This window comes from Pogoniulus pusillus, chromosome 31, assembly GCF_015220805.1.
Source record: "Pogoniulus pusillus isolate bPogPus1 chromosome 31, bPogPus1.pri, whole genome shotgun sequence".
Taxonomy (NCBI): Eukaryota; Metazoa; Chordata; class Aves; order Piciformes; family Lybiidae; genus Pogoniulus; species Pogoniulus pusillus.
Genome location: NC_087294.1, coordinates 9,545,022 through 9,566,197, shown reverse-complemented (window position 1 = coordinate 9,566,197; position 21,176 = coordinate 9,545,022). Strand labels below are relative to the sequence as shown.

At 40.7% G+C, this 21,176-nt stretch overlaps 1 protein-coding gene across 1 annotated transcript in view; it reads right to left on the bottom strand.

The window, feature by feature from the left end:
- The window catches only part of HBS1L (HBS1 like translational GTPase), a 58,288-nt gene extending 49,506 nt beyond the window's left edge, over window positions 1-8,782 (bottom strand). Inside the window, exons 1-4 of the mRNA XM_064169112.1 lie at window positions 8,646-8,782; window positions 5,165-5,230; window positions 3,714-3,851; window positions 1,995-2,189 (exon numbers count right to left, since the gene is read on the bottom strand). Of these exons, the coding sequence (XP_064025182.1) occupies window positions 1,995-2,189; window positions 3,714-3,851; window positions 5,165-5,230; window positions 8,646-8,688 (442 nt within the window). The 5' untranslated portion in view covers window positions 8,689-8,782. The remainder of the gene's footprint in view (window positions 1-1,994; window positions 2,190-3,713; window positions 3,852-5,164; window positions 5,231-8,645) is intronic.
- Window positions 8,783-21,176: the final 12,394 nt, after the last annotated feature.

Here is a 21,176-nt window from a genome sequence, read left to right as displayed (position 1 = left end):
GTACACCAACTGTGCGCCGCTTATAACCCTTTGGTGGATAACGGAGACACAAGGTTAAAGCAAAAGCTGATGGTCTTGCACGCAGCGCCTTCATCCATGAAAGGGACAAATCCTGCCTCTTTGGAGTAAGTTCTCTTTTTGCTTTTTTATTTGCTTTGGCAAAACCAAAACCTTTTCCTTGTTTTTCTTTTAAAAGTTTACTTTCAGAGCTTAAGATATTTGACTGCCCTACTGCTTTTTGCTCTGCAGATACATCAGTATTTTTCACAAGGGCACTTAAATCAATGCTCTGTCTCTCAGAGGGCCTTAATTCAGTTGCATTTTGCTTGGGGAAGTCCATACCTTGTTGACTTTTATCTATTTCAATAGTTTCTGCTATTAAATCCAAGAGTGATATATTCTTAACCTCTTTTGGTGGAGAAACATTAGCGAGGGCTAAGGAAGACAAAGATCCTGTCAGCTCTGTCATCCCACCTGAATTTTGGGGTTGACTTACTAGTTGTGATAACGGTACAGTTCCCAATTTCATATCACCAAGACTTGATGTTGACTGGGTATAAAGATCTGCCAAAGAAGAAGAACAGTGGCTAGCACTGCTACCCTGATGCTCCTGAAGTAAGTCAGCCAGTGATGTACTTCCAGACCTTATCAATGGCAAAGCAGTCATGTCTGAAGAGGGACTTTCTTGGTTTTTAGTTTGCACAAGTGAAGAAAAGTTTTCTAGAAGATCATTCTTTCTGTTTACAGTGTGACTGACTCCTTTATCAAGAGCCAAATCTCCTAAAGCACTTGTTAGGCATGGAGAACTGTAAAAATTTGCATCACTAATACAATCAGAAGTATATGAGGAAATAGGAGAAACACCACCTTCAGGACCCTGAGAATCACAAACCACATTCTGCATCAGCAAGGATTTCAAGTCCTGTGTTTCCTTGCATTCCAATTTATTGACAGAAGAATTTCCAGATAGGTTACTTCCTATGCTAAAGCAAGCACCTTCGCTACCAGGAGCTGAACTCACTGCATTATCACTTTCTAGTAGTTGATCCTCCACCTGTTTATTTGCAGGTTCACAAAATACTCCTTTACACAATGCATCACTGAAAGATGAAGACGGAACCAGTGAAGACGACTCCAATCCTTTCCCTTCAGGTGAAGGCATATTGGATTTTTCAGCATTAAGGAGCATTTTGTTATTCCTAACTAAGGAGTTACAAACTGAACCACTTTTGACTGTCAAGCTTTCAAACTCAGGTTTGTTGGTATCGCCAGCAATATTTTCTACTGCACAAGAGAAATTGTCTGCATCAGTACACATTTCTGGACAACAAAATAAGTCTCCTTACCTTACAATAGCCAGTAGTTTTCAGGTGAAAGTGTGGTCACGATGAAATATCCATATTTTTTTAAAGTTGACAGCAGCAACAACCAAAAAAAATCAAGAAAAAAACATGAAAAGGCATTTAATTACTAAGTGCTATTCAAAGATATGCACTGTTTTACAATCAAACTGCAGGTACCTACTGAAATACCAATAAACGTTAAGACTCAGCAAAGAATGCTGGCAAAAATTACAACAACCACATCAAAATTACCAAGTTACTGTATAGATGCTACCAAAGTAAGAGGATGTATTGAAGATGGGAGGTGTCGTTTTACCAAACAAATAATGGAAGCACATGAAACTTAAAAAGATGCTGTCCAATTTTTGGGACAAGTCACACAGTAGAAATCAGAAATTTACTGTGAAGTGCAGGTGGTTGCACTTTGAATTTAAGCTGATGCAAAGGTTTTATTTTGACTTCTAGATCAAGAAAAGCTGCTGTTTCCTTTAAATGTTTTTAGAACAGAGATAGAAAAGAATAAATTGGTCTTTTCTAATATACTAATAAATGACTAATGCAGTAACAAGCATATGCACAGGTGGTGAAGTAAAAATTAAACTGCATGTAGAAATTAATCATCTTGAACATAAACAATAAATAGAAGTATACCTTTTGTCGTCTTTCTTACAATCACAGCATCCTCATTCTTGGTCTTGACATTTTGCTTACTGTCTTGTGAAAGCACAATGTCCAAAGCCTTCTGTACATCAAAATTACTATCCAGTACTGCTTGCACCATTGTTGGCTCTGGCACAGACTCTGCCAAAACTTCTCTCATTTGATCAAGACATGAATTAAGACGAGCTAAAAGAAACACATTATCATTATAAGCTGCACAAAAAATGCCTTAAGTGGCCTAGCCATATCTGATTAACAAAAACAGGAGCAAAACATCACAGTGAAGAAAAATCCTTTAGAAATTAATTTCAATCTCATTTATTGCCATGAGAAATATTGCTCTCAAGCCCTGAAGAATCCAATTCTACTATAGGAAACATATCAGAGACAACTATTTATTAGTCTATGAAGTCTTATTTGATATTGTAAAATTATCTTAATTGCAGAGAAGAAATTCAAACATTCACCTTAAGATTATTTAGAGTATCAACTTGGAATCCCACTGAACAGTAAGCTTTTAAGTATTTACAGATGTTATAATTAACATCCAGAGTAAAATAGCATTTTCAGGGCCCTCAGGTCTTAGAACATGAAAACTCTGAGTCATGTTTGAAACTGCGTAATCTTTACTAAAACCATAACACATTTTTTGGCTGAGAAAATTAACTTCCTTTGAAGTGCATTTCCACAATTAGGCCTTGACTAAGGTAAGTTTCTTTAATCATGACCTCATGAATGAGGGACTGACAATTCCCATCTTCCTGAAGGTTACTTAAAACATAGAAATAGAATGGTCTGGGCTGGAAGGGACCTGCCAAGGTCATCTAGTCCAACCCTCACAGTCAGTAGAGACATTCCCAACTACTCCAGAGTAGATCTGCACCCTTGACCTGTCATCCAAAGAGCAAGTCATTGTTCCACAGACATCTGCTCTGCAGAAGAAGTACTGGTAGAGTCCTGTGCAATGTGTTGGTTGGCCATTTTACAATCCAACACTCAGTAGGTATCACCTTACCAAACTCTTTGCAGCCAGATTGACAGCAATCAATAATTTTGTATTAATGAGCAACGTTGCACACTGTACTAAATGTAACAGGTCTGCTGTTTTCACAGTGAAAACACATACATCTAGGTTTCATTTTCATAGTTTTGTAGTCTAGAATATTACTTTTTTTCTTGTTCTAATATCGATTCTTAACTCATTTGAGACTGTCAAGAGCACTCTGAAAAGCTAGGATACTATACTGTCTAGATCATCTGGATCCGTACACTGGCTAATTGTTTCAGCTTGCCTTCTACAGCAGTATTTCCTCATGTGAAAGCATCCATATTACACCCTAATTTATCATATTTATCTGTATGTCTATGCAGTAGCATAGCTTCTACCCATTTATACTTGACTTGGAATTTAGACTGTTTGTATCCTGCTTCTTGCTTCTGAATTTTCTGCATCTTGTTTTACATATCAAACTGCATTCATGCATTTTATTGTCTATTCATCCACCAACACACTTTACTCGGAGCTTACAATAATTTTCAAAACAACTCTATTTCCAAAACATTAAGTCAACTATTAATGTTTGGGAAAGAGACTTGTGAATCTTTCTCACAAAACATGTGATTTAGGTATCAGGCAGCAAGTTTAAAACACAAAAGCAAGCATTTTTTCCCCAACCACTCAGCTCAGAACTATTCCTTTCCTGTAATTACCTCTATCAGCTTCAGTCAACTGATGACCAGATGTAAAATATTCAGCAGTGTCGTCTGTACCTTCATAGTCATATTCTTCTTCTAATGGCTCAGCAAATGCTGTTGGTTTGTCTCGTCTGGAGTAGATAAACTGAGCTGCTGCATTAGGTAAAAAAGACAAAATATTTTTTAATTTTTTTTTTCCTCCTTTAAAAAGAAAACATCTCTGGAAGTAAAAATGGACCATCAACCTGTTGCAGTGCTGGGGTTAGGGGGGTTTAAGGGAGAATGGAGCAGTACTGCATAATGACACCTACCTGAAGAGCATACAGAGCACAGAGCAGTTCATGCTAGAAAATAAGCAAGCCATGCCCACAGTAAAAATCACAGGCTAGGCAATATTCTTGCATTCATGTAATGCAATATTTCTGCAAAGTTCAGTCAAAAAAAAATCATATATTCCAGGTTTGACAAACTATGTTTTCTATACCTAGTCACCAGCTATGAATCAACGTCTTCAGAACCTTAATCCATAATTATTTCTTTTTTTTTGCCTCAGTTACAAGTGAAGAAATAAAAAAGGCAAGAAAATAACATCACTTTTATAGTGTGGTATTTTCAATCTACAATTTAATGGAGTTGAGCACACTCTTTTTCTTGGGATTTCAGGAGTTAAAGTGAACATTCACACAAAACTTTAAACAAAACTGATTTAGCAACACATTAAGGCATGTATATATAAACAAAACTTCTTGCTGAACATGAGCTTCAGTCATTACATACTCTCAGAAATGTAAAAATTCTGAGTTAAACAAATCTCCTTTTTATGTAATATTCTACCCATCTCTGAAATATATACATATGCATATCCAGTTCAGTAGTTATAGCCTCAGCACCTGGTTTCCCCAATGCATACCATTTCATATTCAATCACCATAACTGAAGCAACTATTAAAAGATGGCTGTACAATCTAGATCAGATTGTAAATGATGCTTACATAAGAATTACTAGAAAAATTACTACATGCAAGAATTAGTTTTGAAATTTAGCAAATTAAGAAGTAAAAATGCTGCATGCTTTCATCACAAAATACAAAATTACCTTAATTGTCTTAAAAATTGTAGTAATTAAGCTAAGAAACAGAATGCCAGACAGGGAATGTGACTGTAAATAACAAAGACACACAGCTAGATTTACTTATCTAAAATCAACAGGATGACAGAATAACAGGTTTGTAAAGGTCACAAACTGTATGACACTTGTAGTAGATCTAGATCCACCCTAATTACCTGCAGTACCACAGCTTCACATCAACATCAGCCATACTAATTTCACCGATTATTCAGCCGTAGATACGCTGACACCAAACCTGGGGAAATCCTGGACTGATAATCTTGCCAGAGATTAGACTGGAGAACAAAACTTCATGGGTCTACAGTCAGGTTACTTATAGGTAATCATTTCAACTAACCTGTTGATGGAGAAATGCAATAATCATCTTCTACCGATTGGCCATACACATCATCATCTTCAAAATCTATGAAGCAGAAACAGTATTGTTAGTCTGCACAGTTGCTAAATATTTGATATTATAATTCAAAGGGTAGTTTTTACACAAGGTTTGAGAAACTATGCATCTCCAGGATTCCAGAAGTGAAGTATTATTTATTTGTCTAGGTTAGAAACACAAGTTACAATAATGAAATTTTAACATTTAATACTCTATCCGTTAAGAAAGATAAAAATATTCCAGAGCTGCCATACTTCACACCACCTCTTTCAGCATCTCTTTTGAAAGGCTGTCTCTATAGTCCAAACCAAACTTTCTACAGTTCCACAAATATGTAACAATGGCAGTCCTCTTGATATTTCTGCTTGACCTCTCAACAATCTTAACCACAGACAGTTCACTTATCATCTCTAATCTAAACAACTCAGAATCATCATTTCCATTCCATACCTATGTACTTCTCAGCTTTTTACTCTGGCATACCCTCATGACCACGTACTTTTCAACTCAAGTGCAGTTAGGCAAAATCACAACTCACAATTCCCTTTCCCTACACAAAAATCAATTGAACCAAAAAGTAAGAATCTCATACAGTTACTTAAACATAGCCATATACTTTCCTCTTACGAAAACTACCAGGAAGCACAAAGGAAAAATAAGTTATCACTTCTATCAAACAAAAAAAGCTCAGCAAACTAGTACTATGTAAAACTTTAAAGCAGGTTTGCAATTTCCCTTAAGTAATAATGAAATACATAAAAATGATAATGAAATATTCTTAAAGCTGTTATCGCATACACTTGGCAGTTTCATGTATGTGGAACACATATGTTCACTCTGCCATCAGCTTCAGATCACAGACATTACAACTGCTGTATCCATCCTTAAAAGGATCAGGATTCAGGGCACGAAAGATGCATTTTTCTCTCAATATGGAATAAGAAAATCGAAGTAACTAGGTAAACCAGTGTAACTACAAAACGACTGGCAGAAATACAAGAAAAGTTTAGACTTTGGAAGTCACTTTAGAAATTAAGTATCACAGAATGAGGAAAACATAATATAGGTTTATTTTGGTTTCTGGTCTTTGAAATAAAAAAAAATAAAATTAAAAAAAAAGACTATATTATTACCTACTTTTTTACTATGATGAAAAGAGCACATTGTCTCCTGGTGCAAATTAACCTATTAAAAAAATATACATTTTTTTCAATGTAAGGACACCTCTTGTAGTTGGGTCAATGCTTGAAGACTGTCAAGGAGAACTCCATGATGACTTTTGTGAACAGTTAACATTCACAGATAGTAGCAAATGAAATTAAGCTTAGCCTTCTCAGTGTGCACTCCTTGAACCATTTGTACATTCTATACTGGCTTAATTTCTAGACTAAGCAAAAAAAAAAGACACCTCAGTGAAAATGGCTCAGTTTACACTGGCTATAAAAATAATTACTAAAGAAATGACAGAAATTACAGGGAACAGAGTATAAGCCACAGAAACACTCCACAGTATCAACAGCTGCATTACCAACACACTTTCAGCTAGAATCACACATTCAGTGTCGATCACAACAGTTCAAAAAGAAGAAAGCAGAAAGGGAGTATGGTCAAATAAAGGCCACAAGCTCCAAGGGTTCAGAAGCCTTCCAAGGAAAGAAGAAAAAAAAAACTGCTAATGTTTACTTTAGAAAGAAGAAAAATAATTGGGTCACAAATTATTACAGAATCTCAAGTGGCATGAAAAGAACATATGGCATTATATTAAACAAAAAGACACAAAAGGGGACTTCATCTGGGACCCAAATGATTGTATGCAACTATAAAGTAGCAGTGCAAGTATAAAGATCATACATATATACACTTCTAATTAGACCTGATGTGTAATCCAACAGTAATCAGCAGTAGAAACTTAAGCCATGTGTAGAATCATAGAATCAACCAGGTTGGAAGAGACCTCCAAGATCATCCAGGCCAACCTAGCACCCAGCCCTAACCAATCAACTAGACCATGGCACTAAGTGCCTCAGCCAGGCTTTTCTTGAAGACCCCCAGGGATGGTGCCTCCACCACCTCCCTGGGCAGCCCATTCCAATGGGAAATCACTCTCTCTGTGAAGAACTTCTTCCTAATATCCAGCCTATACCTACTCTGGCACAACTTGAGACTGTGTCCCCTTGTTCTATTGCTGGTTGCCTGGGAGAAGAGGCCACCCCCCACCTGGCTACAATGCCCCTCACTGAGAGACTCCAGTGAGTGTACAAACACTAAAACAAAGTCTACAGATTGGGCATCCAACTTCACAGATGACAGAGGTGCTGCTGAAATCAACATTTCAACCAATCTGCGAAGAGAACTTCTAGAGGATTAAGTGGCAAAATCCTCCATCGAGTCTCTGATTTTTTGCCTGTATTAGGTAAATTTAAACCAGTAAAACCTGCATGGTTAGCTGTGCAGTGGTCATGGCTTATAAGGATTTACATGACTTCCCCAAAAATTCCAAGATCAGTTTCTCTTACTACAGTGTATTTACATCTTTTATCTGTCCACTCAACAACAAAAGATTAACACTATCACCTGGAAATGTGCTCATTTTTCCAAAGCCCAAGCCAACACAAATAAAACCACTGTGAAAAGAAAGGTGTGATTTACCTTAATGGGATAAATGGGGCAGAGCTCAAAGAAAGCTGCAGCACTGCAGGCATGAACCAAATTTTTACCTAAGAGCTCTTTCACCTGCTTGCATGTTTCAGTAAAACATGAGACATATGACAAACACGTTCTACCTTTAGATCCTCAACTCTATCTTTAAAACCCACATCTCTTCCAGACGGAACGGCTGTTGCTTTCTATCTGTTACTACAGCCAAGCACCAACAACCAACTGCTAGGCTGGGCACACAAACATGTTACATGTCAGAAGACTCAAAATGGACACAGGTTTCCATGGCACTCCCGCCCGCCTCAGCTTCAGCAGGTTAAGGCAGTGCAAGTAAACCCTGTCGTAGCTTGGCCTGCATGCATGGGCCACGCTTGCCCCGTGTGAAGACACCGGTTCGCCTCGGCAGCAGGAAGCGGCCTTGAGAGGCAGCAGCTGCAGCGGCGACAGCAGTGACGGCGGCGGCAGCGCGGCCACGTGCGCCGGGCGGGCGGGAAACGGGCGTGCGGGAGGGCGGGGCGCGGCCTCGCACTCAGCCTCACCCAGCTCTGCCGGGTGGGAGGGGGTTATTCTCCCCTCCCACTGCTCCTGACAGCCTCCCGCGTCCCTCCGTGTGGGGTCGGGCACACTCTCCCGCCCGCAAACCCCCACGGGACGGCAAGACCCGGCGGAGTAAAGGATGCAGGCCCGGCGCGGGATGGGGGGGGAAGGCGCGACGGGACCGGCACTTAGGGCGGCGTCCGGGGCGGCTCCCGTAGCTCTGCCACCGGTTCCTCTTCGTCACTACCTTCATCGTAGTTATAGCCTCGGACGTTCCTGTGCCGGGACATGATGGCAGCGGCGTCGGCCGCCTCGCTCGCCCGCGGTGGCGCTGGCACGGCGGACCTAGGGCGCCATGTTGGCTTCCAGCAGGCCCGGCGGAGTTCCCCTGCGCAGGCGCGCTGGGCGCTCTTCCGCCCTCGCCGCGCTGCCGGGCATGCGCGGGGGTTCCCACCTCTCACGTCGCTTCCGGGCTGGCGGGGCGCGGGGGGCTGCGCCGCTCGCCGGGGGCGCCGCAGCCGCCTGCCCTGTTGCGGCCCCGCCCGGCGCCGCCGGCGGGCGGCTGTGTCTGCGGTGCGCCGCCGCTTCCGCAGGCGCGGAGAGGCGAGAGCCGCCGCTGCACCGCGCTCCGGCGCGTCGCTGTGCGCCAGGCGTCTGTGGCGTCGTGCTCAGCCTCGCGGGGGGCAAGGTAGCGCCTGCGCACCTTACCTGCCCTCTGACAGCGAGACGGCGCCGCGCTGGCGTTCCGCGGCCGGTACTGACCGGGTAGCCACACGCTGCGGTACCTGCGGTGCCGTGCCTCTGATCCTGCAGCCGGGTGCACTCTTTGCATCTGAAGCGTAACCCTGTGCTGCACTTGCAGATGTGACAAGCCGCAGCAGCCATGTGTGCGCACATGGAAGCAAGCTTATTTATATTTAAGGGTTCTTCAAAGCAGTTGCATCGTTGATGACATCGCAGCGTTTTTGAGAGGGCCTAAGTTCACCCAAGGGTATGGTCATCTAAACAGTAACAGTACTGACCCCAAAATTTGTGTACTGCCAGAGGAGCAGAGTTCAAAAGACATTTGAATAAAAAATACAAGGTTGTTTTTTTTTATCAATTCTGTACCTGAAGCTGCTGAAGCTGACCTGGCTTGTTGGTGACCAGTAGCCGGCTAGGGGCTAGGATTAAATGAGCTGGCAGTAGGTAAACACAGGCTGTATAATTAACATTGCTATTGGCAGTGTGAAGCAGTAAAATGTCACATTATGAGGCTCTGTGGAGGTCATTGCTTGACTTCGCTGGCAAGTTACTGTAGACAACCGACTTTCTGTAGAAAACCAAGTTTCAGCTTCCAAGTGCTGTTGAAATGCTGAGGGACAGAGAATCACATCATGTCCCTACAACTACTCTTGCCGGGTAAGAGAGAAGGGCAAGCAGAGACTAAGCTTCAGTAGCAGAGGGGAGAGAGACACCAGTTCACAGGTCCTACCAGTGCTCTCTGCTGAAATCCATCTCAGACAAACTCTCCAGCCCTGTGCTCTCCAGACAACCTGCATTCATCACCATGCTCAGGAAGTACTGGGCAGAGAATCTCATTAGTATTTCTCAAGTCAGGTATCTCCATCTTTGAGATGTTTAATACTTTATTTACAACCTCAGAAATCCAGGCTCATCCATCCACCTTCATGCCCTGTGTGCTGTCTGATAGCCCACCACATCCCTGCAAGCACACACACCCTGGTTTTGTAACTACTGCTTCATGCTGGCCCACAGGCTAAAACTCCCTATCTGCAACTCCACATCCTTCCTGGTCACCACTGGAGGCAGGGTCTGTTAAGCATAAGCCTAAGCTTGTGTTTGTACACAAACTGTATGCAAATGTGCAGATTGTTTCCTTCTGTTATTTGCATATTTCTAATTTGCACAGCTGCACAAACTTGGATATCTTTAATATCTTTCAAATAGTGCTAAGATTAAGAAAGGTTTCTAATTAATGCTGGTTACTCGTTGACCTTTAGTGGCCAATATGTTCTCCACAGCATAAGTTTGACAGCAGTTGTGTTGTTCCTTACCTGTTCCAATCCCTTGATGTGGGATAAAACTACAGAATTGCTATCATACATTGTGATTTAACATTATACAGCCAGAGTGACAGCCTGATTCCAGCATGTGCTAGCTGAGACTGGTGAAGAAACTTAAGGCACTGTATCATTACAACCCTCACAATGTCCCGCCAGTATACCTCCAACAGCTTTACTTTGGAAGTTACACTTTTCAGGCCCAAAACTACTTAAACCTTGTTTTAAAAATTATTTAAAAACTCCAGAATATCTTAATCATGTAAATTTAGCATTTATTTCATGTAGTGACATTTCTCCTTTCACATCTGATCATCCTATTTCAAAGATGCTTCTTTTATCCTTCCTATTCATTCTTTTTACACAAATCACCAGCTGCTTGCCAAACAATTTTTCCATGTTTGAATTTTCTGTGGTTCTGTGATTTATTGTTATCACTCTTGATTTTCAGTCACTGTGGTCCCCACGGTTATGACCCACAATTTATTTGCTTGATAGTCAATTGTAGCATTGTTTTCAAGATGTAGAAAATGATATTTAAAATAAGATAATAAAGAGTAGTTGTAAAAATAGAAAGATGATAAACATAATTTGCTGTGCAGTTTTTCCATGGCATTAACAGTGGACTTGGAAGGCTGGTGTTTTTCTTCATTGGGTCAATGGCCAGACTTGATGGAAGTCTTTTCCAACCAAAACAGTTCTATTATTCTATTCTATGACTTGAGGGAAAATATCCCAAAAGCAACATATACATTTCATATTACAGCAATATCTTCAGAGAGTCATAAATACACTGTGTTAATTCCTTGCCTTTCCTTAACTCTGAGACCTATGTAAAGGTGTTCAAGAAATAATCTACTTTAGTGCTCAAGCTCTAGCCATGCCTCAGTTTGTGCTCTTTGCAAGTGAATGCACAGGTCATGGAAGGTATTCATCTGACAGCAAAGCCAGCTATAACTAAATTCCTTCAGCAGCTATTAAAGCACCATCATAGCACCTTGTCAGTCTGGCTCCAGCAACTCTGACCAAGGAATGACTAACCAGGTCACTTCTGGTAAACATGAGGTTATATTTCCTTCCCACCCACTGACATTACCTATTACTTTAAGGCCTGTGCATTGAAAAGTGAAGACCACCAAGACCACCAATCTGAATCCAGGTGGCAGCATAGCTGGTAATCTGTTTTTTTTTTCACCAATCTCCTGGGCACTCCCAGGCTCAGCATTAATGGTTTTTAATTTTTTTTTTTTTTGTAACAGTAATTGAGTAATTAAGAAAATAAATTATAATTTCTTTTGGTTAGACAGTCTTTTGAATTGTGTTATTTATTCTTAAAGTGATGTCCATCTTTTTAGTAATTTTAAATTTCTTAATTAAAACCAAAACAAAACCAAAAATTCTGTCTATTTCATTGTTGTTTGCTTTTAAACCAAAGTTAAGCGAGACCTGATGTGGGAGAAAAAAACAGCATCTTTCCCACTGTTGTACCACTCTGCTGTGTGGGTGTTACATTTTAAAATACAGATATTACCAATGTCACTAAGCACTTTTCTAGCTGATAAATTATCTGTCTAGGTTAAAAGAACTGCAGCCAATAAATATGTCTCTGGTTTTGTTCAAAATGACACCACCTAGATCAGAAGCTGTTTTAGGAGTCAGAAAGCAGAGAGTATTAATAAGTAATCATTTTGTACATATGGTAAATAGCAAGTGTCTCAATTTTTCCACAGTGTGAATGAGCTTGTTAAAAGTATTTGTTGTTTCTTTGCGAATGGATCAGCCTACAGAACAAATTTTGCATGTGAGTTAGTGATTTATGTTAGTCAAGACCTCATACAATTTCAATGGGATCTAGTGAAGTTAGATGGCAGCTGATGGCTAATGGTAATGTGATGGCAATTTAGTCTGGAAAAGTTGCCTGTTTGGATAGTTAACATAGAATCACAGAATCATTTCAGTTGGAAAATAATATTGTTGAGTCCAACCATAAACATGCCAAGTCCACCACATTTTTGATCCTCAAAAGCATTTAAACTTGCTGTTACAGTAAGAAATAAAATATTTTTGCAACTTCAGTCACATCTGTGCTTCCTGAGACACTGTTCAATCACAAACTTTCCCCATCCTCCTGTTCCCTCCTTCTCATCCACAGTGACTCAACTATCCACCCGGAAAGGGAAGTTCACTATTCAAGAAGAACTGTCCCAAACAGCACAACTGCAAGAGCAGGAGTTCAAATTCAAGCATGGTTGTCAAGAGCATGGTAGTTATGGGCCAAACTGTGGAGCACCACTGAAAATCCTTGATCAATTGCTTTTACTACTGAGTGCAGATAGAAATATAAAACATGATTACAACAGAGAGTGGCATTCACTTCTAGTTGGTCTATGAAATATATTGTTGATACAAAGTAAGATAAATTAGGAGAATCATCAGGGACATGGGAAACTTTTTACATGGAGACAGATTAAAAGAATTTGTCTTTCAAGGGGGGATGTATACATTCTCTAAACATACACTAGGAAATGGCTATTTTATTTCCTCCCTCATTGCAAAGGAGGAAATTCCCTGGTATTGAAAGAAGGGAAATTTTAAACTAATAGAAGTAAGCAATTTTCATTCTGCATAGAATTAGACTTTAAAATTTACTGCTGGCCAAAACTTACCAGGATTCAGTTTAGCTATTTGTGTAGATTCTAAGAATACATAAATATGATTACAGTAAACATTTAAAATCTATATAGATTTAATTTTATGTTAGTGATTCATTCTACTTTTGCTACAGGTGACTGGCAGGATAAATTAATGGGATCTACAGACCTAATGAAGAGACAAAGCAGAAGGCTGTCATGATGCTTGAACATGATGCAGATGTTTGCACTAAAGCATATTATAATGGCTCATATATATATATGTAGTAGCAGCATACTGTCATATCTGATTGTACACCTCAATTTAGTAAGCACTGAGGAATGTTTGTTATGGATCCTAGCTACTACCATAAACTGTGTCTTTACCAATACACTTATGGTGAGGTGTATTTATTGAGCGTAGGGATGCAGTCATACATCAAGTAACATCAGTGGCATCTTTCTGTATTGCCACAGTAGGAAAAAAAAACACAACAAAATAAACAAACAAAAAAAAAAACCCACCCAAAACACCAACTTAGATTCTGGAAAACATCTTCTAAGAAGCATTACACAACTGGCTACATAATGCAGGAGTAATACAGTTTGAGAAGTCCCTTGCTTTTCTGGATAAAGTAATTCATGATACAAATCTGACCAGGACATTCCACTGCTGATCTCATCATACAGACCTTAAATGAAAAAACAAATGCTGACACATTTATGCATGTGGGAGGCATAATTAGAGTTGTTTTTTACTGGGGGGAAGGCAGCTTGGTAAGAATTCCTCTGGTCTTGTTTTCTGTGTTCTGCACTTTTAAATTTTTGAGACCTGCCTTTGGCAAACCAAACTATATAAGCTGGACAATATACTGTCCAGAAAATTCTGTGTGCAAGTCTCACAGACTAATATTTTCCCCTTTTTGGTTACTGACCCAAAAAAAATTCCACAACCTGCCTTAGATGAGGACAGGGCATAATTGCCTAACACATGGAAAATGCATCGAAGACTTCCAGCAGAAGAATAATTTCAGACTTCCAGAAGGCATCCAGAATTACCATTTGATATTCAAAGAGAAATTGAGGCTGTGGCAAACTCAGTGAATATATATATATATCCATTTTATGGAGATATATCCTGCATGGGAGCTGGGCAAGTGGTGACATATCCTGAAGGATCTCAGATACGTGTTGTGCATTAGGCTCACTTCAAGTACAGTCTAACTGGTGGTGTGCACAGTCTGCTAATCTGTACCAGGCATCCACACCGCAAGGCTGTGCTACCATCTAAGGTTCATAGACAGCCTGAAATTCAGTTGCCTTTATGTGATGCAGAAAAATCAGACAACAGGCATCCTAATGGCAGGGATGGGATGGCCTCTGAGTCAAGGAAATCCACCATACTCACCTGTCTTGGAAATTTGCTACCTGCAGGACTTTTGTGAATCACATTCACATTGCACATGAGACTCAGAACTGAACTGGGGTGTGTCAGGCTGAAAAGAGATATATATGGTATTAAGGGTGACAAGGAATAAGAAATGTGGCTTCGTTCAGACTGATACTATTCTTTAGTCCTTGACTAAAATATTTATCTTCCCCTAAAAAATTCACTTTAAAGGGAAATTTCTTTGTGAAATCATAGAATCATGGAATCAACCAGGTTGGAAGAGACCTCCAAGATCAGCCATTACAACCTAGCACCCAGCCCTGTCCAATTAACTAGACCATGGCACTAAGTGCCTCAGCCAGGCTTTTTTTTAACACCTCCAGAGACAGCAACTCCACCACCTCCCTGAGCAGCCCATTCCAATGGCACATCACTCTTCATCTCTCAATTAATTGTCATGTACTGCAGAGTGACAAATCCCATAGCAGTTATTGCTAATTCCTCCTGCAATCACAGAAAATAATGCACTTCAGATGTTCTTTTATTTTTGCTTTTCTTGCTTTGTCATCTGCTTATATTTTGCATATCTTAGTGTCAAATGTAGTTCTGGATCATAAAGCAGTGACATAAGCAGGGAATGGAAACTCAGCCTAATCTTACATAATATTGTTTTAGTTCAGGTCTGTTTATCTGATAACCAGAAACTACTTTCTAAGATGCTTATTTACTATCTAGTTTGCTTCATGTATTTGAAGTATAAAATTCTATCACTCACCATTAGAACAAATGCCCTATCTTCCATGAGCTAATCTTGTATGGCAGATGCACTGTCTTGAATTTATACATCTACTTGAAAACCAATCTGATAAAACTTTATGCCTGCAGAATGATGATTCACTTATATCAATGTGCTTGTCACTCAGACCTTTAAAAAATACATGTAATACCACAGAGCTGGGTGGGTGCTGAAAATATGCAAGACCTTGATAATAGGAAAACATTAGCCACAAAGTGTGAAGGAGAAACACCAATTAAAAAGAAAACCAACCCAAAACAAAAAACAACAAACCAACAGTACCAGTTCAAAATCCCTTAGTCTGTACACTGTATATTACAAAAAGGATCATGTAAGCTTTTGGTCTTAGGCTGCTTCAGCAGCCACCTCAGTGGCAATGGCAGGATTTCAGTTTAACTAGAGATATCTTACTCATCTCTCCAATTCTCATATCTCTTTATAAAAACAAGCATGGCTTAGGCCATATGAATCAGTACTTTAGTACTGGTGTCAAAAGCTTAACTGATGTAGCTGTTCTATTTAAACGTTATACTACCTCCAGAACATCCCCTTCTGAAAATATTGCTGTCTCACTTCACAGTATCACAGTATCACAGTATCACCAAGGTTGGAAGAGACCTCACAGATCATCAAGTCCAACCCTTTACCACAGGGATCAAGGCTAGACCATGGCAAGGCTAGACAAGAGACAGAGTGTGTGGAAGAATTTGGGTGTTTGTGAAACAGCTTATTTTATTTGGCAGAAACTGCTTGTGGAGTATTTAGTAGAAATAGTGTGAGTCTATCCACATTACTTAAGTTGGTGGTGGGATATTCAGGAGTTAACAAATTACCTCACTCCAGTATTTAATAATTGATATTCAGCAGTATTAGGAGTGGATTAATTAGGTCAGTGTCATTTATTTGGCAAAGCAAGTATAAGTGAGTTCAGTACAATTTAATCAGGAATGAATTTAACCCAATAGCAATAGATTTTAGTACCTGCTTGCTATTGAGAAACCCTGTTCCAGCAGAATGTTAGACAGATGCTTTCATGATTAGATAGGTACTTTGATGGGCCTCATAAATTTGAGATCATAATTTACAGTTACGATGCAATGCCAGCACTCTGTATTGGTCACCTAGCAAAGCTAAAAGAGAGTTTAGAATGACTGGAAATGTTACAAGCAGGATCAGTAAGTGAATGATTTGCAATAGAAAGAAAATATATTTCTATTTCATTTCCATTCAGCTGTGCTTATGTGGAAATCCACATTTCATTCTCCATGAAGTCTACAGCAGAATTTGACAAATACTCTCCAACTAAAAAGATGATTAAAGGAGCAGAACATCTTCCTTATGAGGAAAGGCTGAGGGAGCTGGGTCTCTTCAGCCTGCAGAAGAGGAGGCTGAGGGGTGACCTCACTGATGTTTATAAATATGTGAAGAGCAAGCATCAGAAGGATAGAGCCAGGCTCTTCTCAGTGAGCTCCAGTGATAGGATGAAGTGCAACAGGTGCAAGCTGGAGCTTAGGAGGCTCCATGTAAACACAAGGAAAAACTTTTTCACTATCAACAGAGATAATTTCCCTTGTCAATGCTTACAGATATGTGTAGGGTGAGTGCCAAGAGGATGGAGCCAGGCTCTGCTTGATGATGCCCAATGACAGGATGAGGGGCAGTGGGTGGAAGTTGAGGCATAGGAAGTTTCATTTAACATGAGGAGGATTTTTTTTCACTGTGGGGGTGACAGAACACTGGAACAGGCTGCCCAGGGCAGGTGTGGAGTCTCCCTCTCTGGAGATATTCAAAACCCACCTGGATGCGTTCCTTTGTGATCTGGTCTAGGTGATCCTGCTCTGGCAGGGGGGGTTAGACTGGATGATCTTTTGAGGCTCCTTCCAGCCCCTGACATTCAGTGATTCTGTGATTCTGTAGTTGCATTTGCTTTCATGAATCAATTTGGCACTAACCACGCTAACAAAACATATAGAGGAGAGGATTTGGGTAGAACAAAACTGCAAAATCAAGTTCCAGTGGAGCACATTGTTTGAGAAAGACACTGTATTGCTGCTAGAGAAACCATGAGCTGAGCAACAAAAGATAATAATAGGTATAGAAAATGCCTTATCTGTGTTCTCAGGCAGTGAGAAAATGTCACTGGATGTTATCTGTGAAAACACAAGATTGAGTTAAAAAAAAGTGAAAAGAAAAAAAGTGGAACATAGCAAAGAGAAGGCAAATAACCAGGGCTGCTCCTTGCTGAGCCTGAGAAAGCAGGAGAAGAGCACTGGAATCAGCCAGTCCTGAGACATTCTTTGATCAAAAGGACTGATGTCAAGTGAGTCCTGCTAAACACAAAGAAACTCAGCTAGATCCATTGACTCCTGGTTCTAGGGCCTCTTGAGGGTAGTTTTAGTTAGGAGAAATAAGTTTCAGTTGTGTTGCTTGGTGAAGTTTGCATTTCAGATAATAAACTGTGCCTGAAGGAAAGGCCCTAAAGAGGCTTGGCTGTGGTACTGGATTCTTTTCCCTGGCTGGTGAGGGAGCCTGCTAGTTTACAAAAACATAGAGGCTTAGCAAACACTGTCTGCTCCTATGAGATTTCCTCTGCCTGGCAAGAAAGGCATGATGCCTTCCAGTTTATTTAAAGCAGGCTTGACACATTGACTTTGAGTGCATATCAACAAAAAGGATCACCTCTCCAATAGAAGAGGACAAAGAATGCTTTTCCAAACCTGCCTGGATACGTTCCTGTGCAGGCTACCCTAGGTGATCCTGCCTTGGCAGGGAGGGTGGACTCAATGATTTCTGGAGGTGCCTTCCAACCTCTATGAAGTTTTGTGATTCTCTGATCCACTGTTTTGAGTTTTCTTTTTTAAAAAGAGACTTATTTCTTGAGTGCTGTGTCCAGTTCTGGGCTCCTCAATTCAAGAGAGATGTTGAGGTGCTGGAAGGTGTCCAGAGAAGGGCAACAAAGCTGGTGAGGGGCCTGGAACACAGCCCTGTGAGGAGAGGCTGAGGGAGCTGGGGGTGTGCAGCCTGGAGAAGAGGAGGCTCAGGGGTGACCTCATTGCTGTCTACAACTACCTGAAGGGGCATTGTAGCCAGGTGGGGTTGGTCTCTTCTGCCAGGCAACCAGCAACAGAACAAGGGGACACAGTCTCAAGTTGTGCCAGGGGAGGTCTAGGCTGGATGTTAGGAGTAAGTTCTTCCCAGAGAGAGTGATTGGCATTGGAATGGGCTGCCCAGGGAGGTGGTGGAGTCACCATCCCTGGAGGTGTTCAAGCAAAGCCTGGATGAGGCACTTAGTGCCATGGTCTGGTTGACTGGCTAGGGCTGGGTGCTAGGTTGGACTGGCTGATCTTGGAGGTCTCTTCCAACCTGGTTGATTCTATGATTCTGTGATACTCCTTAGCTTAAAAACATGGAATAATAAAGAAAAAAAAGATAATTCTTATCTTGGGTCATAACACAAGGGGGAACTTCTTTACTCTAAGGGTCACAGAGCACTGGAACAGGCTCCCCAGAGAGGCTGTGGAGTCTCTCTCAATGGAGACTTTCAAGGCCTGTGTGGATGTGTTCCTCTGTGACCTGAGCTAAATTATCATCCTGGGCAGGGGGGTTGGACTTGATCTCTTTGAGTCCCTTCCCTAACATCCTGTGATCCTGTGATATATATATATATATATATGTAAAATATATGTGTGTGTGTGTATATATATATATATATATATAAGATATATATATTTTAGATACATATATAATCTTACATATATCCTTTATATATACATATGTAACTTTAATATATATTTTTTTAAATATATATAAAATAAAAACTAAAGTACAGTTTAAATCCAGTTTAAAGTATAGTTTAAATCCAACCTCTTTACATGAGCAGTGTTGTGAAGAAAGTCACCTTGCTTTAACTGGTGAATGGTTTGAGATAATAGCTTTTATTCCAAGAGAATGCTCAAGCAACCAATCTGTCCAAATTATAAGCTATGTGATTATTTATAGTCTGAGCTTAATACAGACCTGACACACTTAACCTGGTGAACAGTAAATGCTTTGTGAGGGTCAGAGAGTGGGAAAAAAGTGCTGCTTGCAAGCACTGCCATGTGGTGTACAGCATTTGCTGAGAATGGTAATGCACCATCTCCAGATCCCCAGAGGGTATGCACTCTTGTTATTTCAGGGTCTCTTCCAAATGTCTCTGATATTATTTTAAGATTCACATAAAATTCAATGGATTTCAGTTCATAACTTGTCATGTAAAATACTGGCTCAATACAGAGTTTGTATTTGGAGAGGTGAAATAAGACCTTCCTATTCCCACACCTTGAATAAGCACTTTCACTGTGTTTAAGACCATTCCAAAAATAACAGGAAGCAGGCAGGTAATAGGCACTATCCAGCCTAACATTGTAATTGCAGCCCCAGGGAAGGAGGGAATAATGGATGCCTCTATATCCATTTTTCCCCATGACTGAATCTTCAAGGAAAAGAGACATTTGTCATAATAAATATTTCACATCCTTAAAGAGTCACCTTTTAAAAGCCAGCTGGTTAAATAATCACTTCAAAATCAATACATTCTGCCAGTAGTGTGAAGTACATGCGTTGTTTATTCTTTACTCTGCTGCCTTTCTTAACTCAGGCTGGAAAACAAAAGTGCAGAGAGAGTGGATGAGTGGAGAAAAGTAATCCATGTGCCTCATAATGTAGATCTCAATTGTTGGAGTGTGCAATTATTAGCTTAGGATTACTCTGCTGGTAGGAGATAGGAGTCCACTGCAGGGATTGGGAAGGAGTAGGTAGAAAGGGAAGCTGAACTGATGTGCTTATTATGGGGGACATGTACATAGAATCAACCAGGTTGGAAGCGGCCTCCAGGATCATCCAGTCCAACCTGGCACCCAGCCCTATCCAGTCAACTAGACCATGGCACTAAGTGCCTCAGCCAGGCTTTGCTTGAACACCTCCAGGGATGGCAACTCCACCACCTCCCTGGGCAGCCCATTCCAATGCCAATCACTCTCCCTGTGAAGAACTTTCTCCTAACACCCAGCCTGTACCTCCCCAGGCACAACTTGAGACTGTGTCCCCTTGTTCTATTGGTGGTTGCCTGGAAGAAGCCTCACCTGGCTGCAGTCTCTCTTCAGGTAGTTGTAGACATCCACCTATCCATCCATCCATCCATCCTCTGTGATTATAAGCAGCTATAGGTACATTCCCACATTTTGCTGAGCACTTTGTTAACCATTTTTTTTTGCCTTCAGTTGGTGATTTCCTGCTGTTTGCCAGTGACCTTGGCTTCGCCCTTAATGGCTGTGATGAGCCTTGGTTCCATGTTACCTCTTTGTAGTTCAGCACCCTCTTGTGAACTAAACTGAGCCAAGAAGACCAGCACCCAGGGGAGGTGGTTAGAGGTAGAATGACAGTGTTGCTGTCAGGACCATAGGAAGAAGCAAGGATCAGACCCTGGCTTTCAAGGGTCTGTCTGTCTGTGTGAGGAGGCATCAGACATGGGTGGTCTGAAGGCAGCTGTGTAAGGCCATTTTCTTAACGGTGTAAGCATGACTTAGGACAGTTCCTTCTGTTAAGAGATTATTTAGCTATATGCAAGGATTATTTTCATTGTTTGGTTGGTTCATGGATGTGAGGATCCATGTGACTATTTCTCAGAGTGTCCCCATTCACTAGTGTAAATGTGTTCTCCTGAGCACAGAGGGGGTGGTTGTGCAATTTTAGTGTGATGATTCCTGGGGGATTTGTGCACTGCAAACAATAAGTGCTCTATGCTCACCAGATGCATGTCCTGTAAATGATCAGAGAATATATTTCAGCCCTCACCTTATACAGTCTTGCTAAACTTGTCTGAGCTGACAAAACTTGTTTTTACTCTTCCCTGTGCACC